Source organism: Anser brachyrhynchus (genome assembly GCF_964034855.1).
Source record: "Anser brachyrhynchus genome assembly, chromosome: 5".
NCBI classification, from domain to species: domain Eukaryota; kingdom Metazoa; phylum Chordata; class Aves; order Anseriformes; family Anatidae; genus Anser; species Anser brachyrhynchus.
Window position 1 is genome coordinate 32,516,844 of NC_137699.1, and position 8,175 is coordinate 32,525,018.

The following is an 8,175-nucleotide window of genomic DNA, read 5'->3' on the forward strand; positions in this document are numbered from 1 at the left end:
CTAGAATAGGAGACTCCATGCAACGGCAAGCCAAGAGACCTAAGAGGAGATGAAGCCTGAGCTCACAGAAGAGTGATTCTCAGCCAGTCAATGGTTTTGAGCCCTCACAGCGACGGCACGCTTGCTTGTACAAGCTCCTTTTATGCATAGATAAAGAGCCAGAGGAGAACCTTGGGTCTTGTTTAGCCTGCTACTTCCAGAACTCACCGACATCCACCTTCTGCTGCAGTAAGGGCAGAGAGAGCTGCTTTGCAGAAGGGAGTTTGTGAGCCTCTGAGCAGGGCAGGCTTCATATCACTTGGCGTAAATATATAGGGAAAGTTTCTGCAAAATAATTTGGGGATGGTTCAGGTGCCAAATGCTCCTTCACAAAGAAAGGAAGGGGACGGAGTCCTGGGAGTCTCATTTCAATTAGCAAGCCTCATCCCTCAGGCAGACTGACAGCTCAAGAGAGAAAGAGAGCAGAATGAGTACGAGAGAGAAAACCTACACATCAGACCTTAGTCTTCCTGCTGCACAGCAGAGCAAGATGAACAAACACGGCAAGAACACATCCTTTCACCTTGCAGTCACGTCTCAAGCATCACAAGTGTTAGCAAAGCACCTGTCACCAGGGTAGTCAGAAAACCAATACGGCTCTAGTGCATCATCTCAGCCCTCAGTGGCTTCAGTTCTGCTCTCAGTTATGCCCTTGCCACACACTGAACTGCAGACCTGAGGACCCTGCCACGAAGAGGTCACCGCAGTTACATAGCTATAGCTGACAGCAGAAAATTGTGCAATAGATTCCATGATATTCTTCCTTCTCCGCATCTGTTGTACCTGAGGAAGCCGATCCAGTGCTCTTCATCTACTGGAATGTACACCTGGTCTACGCTTTGCACCACTGCTCCGTCCTTGATCCACAACATCTCGGGATCTTCCATTCCCTCGAGGCTGCAATTTAGTTTGACGGGTTGACCCTGGGACACCTTTAATTTGATTGGAGATCCTGTAAATTTCATACCTAAAAGAAAAATACTACTCCGCCCCACCCCCAGAAGAAGGGGGGTTGGAGTACAGCAAATTACTCCAAGTCGGTGGTCTGGAATTACATACCCTACCGGCACGCACTGCAGAGAGGTCTGTGGGCCTCGCCTCTGCCTGCCTGTGCCTGCTAAGCAATAATCACAGGCAAGCACTGAAATCGCAATAGCTGCAGAGCGGTGGCAGCTCAGTCTGCACGCGGGGCTTTTCTCAACTCCGTGATCGCTCATGTAGCAGCAGGGTGAGCTTCTGCAGAGCAGTGCCCGGGCAGAGCCCACCACAAAGGCTGGGAGATTCGCCATGATCCGGCCATGCTGACCATGTTCTCAACGTGGTACCACATCTCCCTCTCGCATTTCAGCTACGGTGCTCCCGCACCGCTAAGAAATCATCGCACTTGCTCCATTGTATGCATTTGTAAAGAGCTGGGACACAAGAAAGAATCAATTATGCCACGTTATTCAGCGTACACGGTTCCTCTGCATTACAGAAAGCTTCCCTGCAATTTACAGAACCTGTGAAAGCAAAGCCTGTTCTACAGCACCTCGCCAAGGAGCAGAGATTTCTGTCGCGTGATGTGGGCGTGCACTCCAGCGAGCCTCCCTGGGTCCAGCCGAAGGACCACGCCGCGCTCAGAGCCACGGAGCCGCGACTCCAAAGCAGCAGGACCCCAAAGCAGCAGGACCAGCACCAAGGGAGCTGCTCAGGTCCACACTGCCACAGATGCGATCGGAATCTGGCCCGGAGCATTGCTGTACGTGTGGGTGGATGGGGAGTGTTTCCCTCAAGCAGAAGTGAATCTATGGAATGTGTTACCATGAGAAAACACGGAAGCCAGCTGTATAAGCGCATTTTAGAAAGACAGCAAATAAAGGAGGAACCGGAGGATCAAAGGAGACCGTGGGAAAGCAGGAACGTGGAATATAAATGTAAAGCTAGTTTTGTTAGGGAGAGTGGCCATTTCCTACGCAGTGGCACAGGACTGACAGACCAGAACAGGTTTTGCCCAGCTCAATATTAAGCCCTAGCAGTGGCTTCCGCATACTTCAGGGAAAAACACACACAAAAACAAAACAAAACAAAAACCCCAATTCCATCACTCCACTGCTCTGGTGCAGCCACAGATCACCACTGTGCATTCCAGCTTCGTGCCGGTCACTGGCCGGTCAGCTACAGGACGCCTTGCTACCATACACAACATCACGTGTGAAATCCAGAGCGCCAAGTAAGCAGCCCTGTTGCTCTCGCGCTCTGTTACAGCCTGAGCAGTGACCAGACACGGAGATGCCCCGTGTCCCACTTCCCCCTCGCCAACACGCCACCCTCCCGCGGGGGCAGCAGCTCCCGCCGCCACCAGCACCCCGGGAGCAATCCCGAACACCGGCAGAAGGACTTCGTGCCTCTTTCTAATGAGATCCCCCAGCCTGTTCCCAGCTGGTGTCCAGCAATCGGTATTTCCGCCTTTCTGCCTGCTGCTGTTAATTCAGCACATTGACAAAAGGCACAGCAAAACTGGTAAGGCGATCGTTTTAGGTTAGTTGCTGCAGCTGGTTTGCTGGGCTAAGGATTTAATCACCTTGGGTGAGGATGATCTAATCTTGCATTACTTAACTCATCTGTAACACAAATTACACGTCCCAGTGCGTGCCAGAAAGCATCCTCCCTTCCACCACTCACAATATTGGAACAAAACATGAAAGCTTCACAGCAGCTCTCAGTATTACAGAAAACTAATGCAGCCAGGTTGCTAAAGGCACACGTAAATTGACAGACACTCTCATTACAGGTGCCTTAATGGAAAGGCAAACTACTTGGCTTTCCTCAGACTGCTCTGCTGAAGAGTTAGCCACAAATTAAACAATGAAGTGTCATTAGAGACCTTTTATGGTTTCAGTTCCCATACAAATTAATGCTGGAGGAAATTAATATACAGCAGGAGTGTTCAGCCTAAGTTGTAATTCTCCACGTTGCCTAATATAAGCCTTCTGTCAAGATCAACTGAAGGGAAGAAATACAAATCAGGTGGTTTTTTTTAATAAATTCACCAGTTTTTGACAAAATTCAGCTTTAGCTGCAGCGTCCCTTCCTGCAGGTATCTGGAAAAGGCTCATAGGAGGTCAACACTGATTTTAATTTCCACCTTTTCCTCCTTCCACTCTCCCACTCACGATTTCTCATCCGATAACATTCTCGCCAGCACAAGGCACAATCTCGCCCAAATAGGTTCCCCCAAGCCTACCTGGAGCAGCCGCAGGAGCCGAGACGTACAGCTGGCTGCTCGGAAATACAATTACATCGCCCTTCTGGTCAGCCCCTTGTCGGACAGAAGGGACAGCAGCAGAGCGCGCCGCTTGCTTGTCGCGGTACGCAGCGGATCGCTTTGTTTTGCCTTTTCGCTCCTGCCACCTCGGAACGTTTCGAGCGCCGGGCGCAGACGCGCGGTCCCGTGAAGTTATTTCTGGAGCGGGGACGGAGGGAGCTGCGGGAAGCCTTGCTGCTCCTCGGGCTCCTTCCGACGCCGGCCTGGCCGCCCGCTGCAGGCTGCCCGGCCTCCGCAGCCTCCCGGGGGGCTCAAACTTGGGAAACGGCGGCTCGGAAACGCGGCTGGGGAACGCACCGTGCCCGGCTTTCCCCCGGGCTGACCGGATCGCTGCCGCCGTGTGCGGGCAGGGCACCGAGCCTCGCCGCTGCCCCGCACCCGGGGCTCCCGGCTCTGCCCGGCCTCCGCAGCCGGGGGCCGCCGAGCCCCGCGGCCACCTGTAGCCCGCCCCGAGCCCCCCCGTCCCCGGAGGGCCGCCAGCGCCTCACCTGCCGCGGCGGCGCCGTCCCGGAGCGCCGCAGCCCAGAGTCCCAGCAAGAGGAGGCGCGGCAGAGCCATGCCCCGCTTCAGCTCCATCGCTCCCGCACCACCATCGTCCCCCGGCTCCTCGGCTCCGCCGGGCTGCCCCGGGAGGCTGCGGGGAATCTCCAACTTCTTTCCGGCGGCGAGCAGCGGAGCGGAGCGGGCGCGGGCGCCGGTCCCGGTGCCGGGCGGTCTCCCCCTGCCGGCGCGCAGCCGCTCGGCGGCTCCTGGGCCGAGCCCGTCCCTCCGCCGCCGCCGCCTCCTCGGCCAGGAAATGGCGGTGCCGGGCGGCCGCGGCGCGCTGGGCTCCCCCTCTGACATCACGTCATGAATATGCAGCAGCGGCCCCCGGAGCCCAAAGTCACCGCCCCGCCGCCGCCCCCGGCCTCGGGCGGGCAGAGCCTCAAGGGGGGCTGCGGGCAAGGGGGGGCTCCGAGCCCGATAACCGAGACCGAACACCGAGCCCGGGGGTTCCTCAGGGCGGGGGGACACGGGAGGTCGCTGATCTCCCGCCCTGCATGTGGCCCGCCTGGCCCCGGGCTCCTCAGGAGCCCTCAGGCACCCACCTGCCCTCGAGGGGAGCAGGGCTTGGGGCCGGCCCCCACAGCCATGGCTGTGAGGGGATCCCCAGACCCCTGAGGCATCCCTGACCCCCTCGGCCTCCCCTGCCCCCGAGCCTCGCCAGCCAGCGCCCCACAGGCTGCATGGCCGCCCCAACCCTGTCCCCCCATCGGGATCCACGTCCCCTTGTCCTCCTTTCTGCTGGTGCAAGGGCAGGGAGAGGTCTGAGGAAGGAGAACTCCGCTCTTACAAAGTTACCAGCGTGGTGTAGGGAAAGTCACTGGCAATTAAAAAAAAATGAATATATCTGGCACTGTCTGTAGGAATTATGGTGAGGATCTCAGTTGAAAGACACCATAAGGAGCAATGTCGTTACAACACAGTTTTCAGCTCCGCAATAGCAACCAGCATACGACACTTACCTAGCGGCTCCCGCAATACTCCGCAAACCTGGATAAATAGAGGAGTGCGAGGAAATAGTGTTATTCCCGTTAGGTGAATAGAGAAACGGAGGCACAACAAGGTCGCGTATTTCCCTCCCGAGTCATAGGCTCTGATCTTTTTGTTTTTCTTCCCCAAAGCCATTTGCCTTTCTGATAGGAATTCCTAGGATATTGGAGCAGGGCCAAGGGGATTTCATGACTGGAATTAAAATGTCACTCCCTCCCAAGTTCCTCGCTCTGCAAGGAGGAGACACTGACAAATCAGCCCCCGGAGAGCGTGCGGCAAGCCTGGGTGCTCTCGGGTATGGGAGGCACTGACATCCCCTTCACTGAGACCGTGACAACTCTGGGGCTCAGAGGTGCTGTGCAGGTGGTTGCTAAAAGCTTCACGCGCAGTCGCTGTCGCTGCTCTCTCCCCCGTGTATCCGTATATACCCATCTGTCGAAGTGCACTGCGTGGTTCGGCGCTTACTCATATGGAGAGCGCCTTCTAGAAAGTAGCTCCTTCTTCAGCTTTTAGTTGCCTCGTGAGAAAAGCAGTGGCCATTGCAATAACGCTGCGTTTCTACGGCATTGTGCTGCCGAGGGTTTCAGGCAGATTTACAATTAGAGGCTTACGGCACTATATTGGCCCTGTGGGCACAAGGAATGTGCTGGTTTGTGACCAGGAGCAAGGAGGCAACAGCAATGGTGGAGACTTGACCAAGACCATGGGGGGAGGCAGTGGCAGAGGGAGGCTGGCCTCCGTGCTGCGTGTCCGCAGCATGCCTAGATCTCAATGGGCACAGTGTGCTTCGCCCAAATGTCGTGTGTGACCCTCCCAAAGGCTGAAGGGGAAGGGGATGGAGAAGGGAAAGGGAGCTTTTATCTGCCAAGGGGACCTTGAGATGGGAACTTCTTGCAGAATGACACAGGCCAGGCTCTGAGCTGGTGTAAGACAGCAAAGCTTTGCTGGAAACAGAGGAACAATGGGAATTTTCACTAGCAGGGGATCTGGCTTCAGCTCTTCTGAGAAGGGCTTTATGTCAACAGCGAGAGGCAGGAAGAGCCATATGAAAATTGGACCAAGATCCTGCATGCACTGCCAGTTGGAGTGCAAACTGCTGTGGGAAAACTTACAGAGGAGTGCTATATTACCATGCAGAAATCAAAGGAACTGGCGATTCTGAAATGCTTTTAGGAACTGAAGGAAAATAAACTCTCCTGGCCATTCATGTCGCTGAATTAAGTGACACGGCTTTGTTCTGCAGGCTGTGACACCAGTGACAGTGCTGCTGTGAGCAGGCAAAGGACAAATGCAGGGGCTCACAAATAATTTGGTGCTTTCTTCTTTTCCTTACTTTTGCTGCTGTGACAGTGTGTTGCCACCTCTCACCAGACTTGCTGGGCAGCGTAGGCATGCTTGAGAATATGCCTAAGAGCTACACAGTAACCAAGAGGTGAAATCCCCATACTGAGAGACTTCTGAAGACACAGGACAAAGAAAAAGGCAGAGAGCGAAAGAGGGAGGCAAGGAGGCAGGGTGGGATTTGCTGGACTTCCTCATCTTCCTCTGCTTTTCAGCCTTTTCTAGTTATTGAAACCCATTGGGACAAGGATAGGTTGGCCCATCCCTCTCTCTTCAGGGTGAGCCAGTGCTCCAAAACACCCATATCAGAAGCCACAGACCTAAAAGGTCAGCAAAAGTGGCTTGCTTGTGCCACTGCTCCATTGCCAAAATAGTCTGCAATTGGACACAAAATCCCCTTGTTTTGTGTAAGGTGTTTCCACAGAGCCGCCAGATTTGAGAGCTTGTCCTCTTTGTCCTCTGCCTCAGGATTTAAAGGGCAGCAGTGTCCCCTCCATCATTAGGGGACTGATCCATCACATCAGGAAGCTGCAGCAATGGCAAGAGTGACAACGACGTGAGGTCCAAGGGTTGGCAGGAGCAGCCCTGCCCTGCTGGGTAGGAGTCCCAGGATGACTGCTCAAGTGTTTCCTGAGCGGGTCATCTGCAGAAATCAGCTTATTCAAGCCCAGGCCACTATGGGAGCTGCTCCCAGCTTTCCAGTTACCACCACCAGTGGCTACAGCAAGTAAAAGGAGGGAGCTCCAGCGGGGTGGGGAGGGGGACTTTTGCAGCTCAAGGAATACTTCTCAAATAAATTCCCCAAGGTTGGGCCAGATCACAAGGAGCAAGGAAGTAGAAACCCTCTGGGCTTTTGAGAGCCACTGGATCTTTTTTTTTTTTTTTTTTTCCTTTTGAGGACACTGCAAAGGTTAAACTTGGCATAAACTGTCTCCATTCTCTGCCCTACCCATCGTAATAATGGGATTGCTAGAGCTTGTTCATGTCGGATAATAACACTGTTTAACGTGGCCACTTCTGAGGACCCAAATATAACACTCAGTCCTGAAATACATATGGGACCCAGCTGGCTATGCCAAGACCTTGGACATGGCATTTAAAGTTGCAGGTGGCTGCAGCAGCTACTTGAGAAGACTGAAATGCTCCCTGACTCTGCCCGGGGCAAGCTTGCCATAACTGAGTTCTGCTGCTCGTTTGAGATTTATCCGAGCTGCATCCGAACTCTGTTCTCTTTTAATTTATATTATTCTACCATCTCTTCCCTTCTCCTTTCTTGTCTTCCTCCCTAACACCTCCTTCAGTCAGTAGCAGTGTTGAAATATTCCAGCCTCTGTGTTTCTTGAAGCAAGCTTCAGCCTCCTCCAGCTCTCAAATCTTCCATATGTGCTGGTTTAAACTTTCTGTCTGAGTGAAGACAAGGGGAGGGAACCATATGAAAGACTTGCATTTACTCCATCTTCAGAATAAAAGTAAATCAGAGATGAGTCTGAGTCTGGAGTTCGGGTCTGATCCTTTCTTCCTTCCCAGACTCTTGGCTGGGGGACTGGGACTTGGTCATTGTGGGGTGGATCTAAGTCTGGATTTTTTTAATTTTCTTTTTCTTTCCTAAGTTTGACATTTATCCATTTAAGGATTTTGGTCCCAGTCCAACAATAATCATTACCCTGAGCCCAAACCTGATTCTTCCATGTGTCTGGGTTGGTTATTCTTTTTTAGAGGTGATAAACTAACACATCGTATGTGTTATCTATCTTTTGCAATAAATGCCAAGCTGTCAGAATGAAAATGTCACATAAATCATACATAAAGTATTTACATTAAAAAAGATTGACTCATACAAATTTAAACCTTTCTGATGGTGCCATCCTTCACAGCAGGTTAGCCAGGTATTGCCGATGTGAAAGCAATGTTTCTATCTCCGGAGTTGAAATAAAACACAGTGCATCAAAACGGAG

The 8,175-nt window shown here is 53.1% G+C and overlaps 1 protein-coding gene across 6 annotated transcripts in view; it reads right to left on the reverse strand.

The window, feature by feature from the left end:
* Positions 1-4,204, reverse strand: part of TYRO3 (TYRO3 protein tyrosine kinase) — a 40,567-nt gene extending 36,363 nt beyond the window's left edge. For 2 of the 6 annotated variants that reach the window (XM_080595582.1, XM_080595581.1), the window contains exons 1-2: positions 3,835-4,204; positions 823-1,006 (exon numbers count right to left, since the gene is read on the reverse strand). In XM_080595582.1, coding sequence (XP_080451708.1) covers positions 823-1,006; positions 3,835-4,189 — 539 coding nt within the window. In that variant the 5' untranslated portion in view covers positions 4,190-4,204. Of the gene's footprint in view, positions 1-822; positions 1,021-3,265; positions 3,814-3,834 lie in introns of those variants that run through there. The other 4 variants (XM_080595585.1, XM_080595583.1, XM_080595584.1 and 1 more) reach the window with 4 other exon arrangements.
* Positions 4,205-8,175: the final 3,971 nt, after the last annotated feature.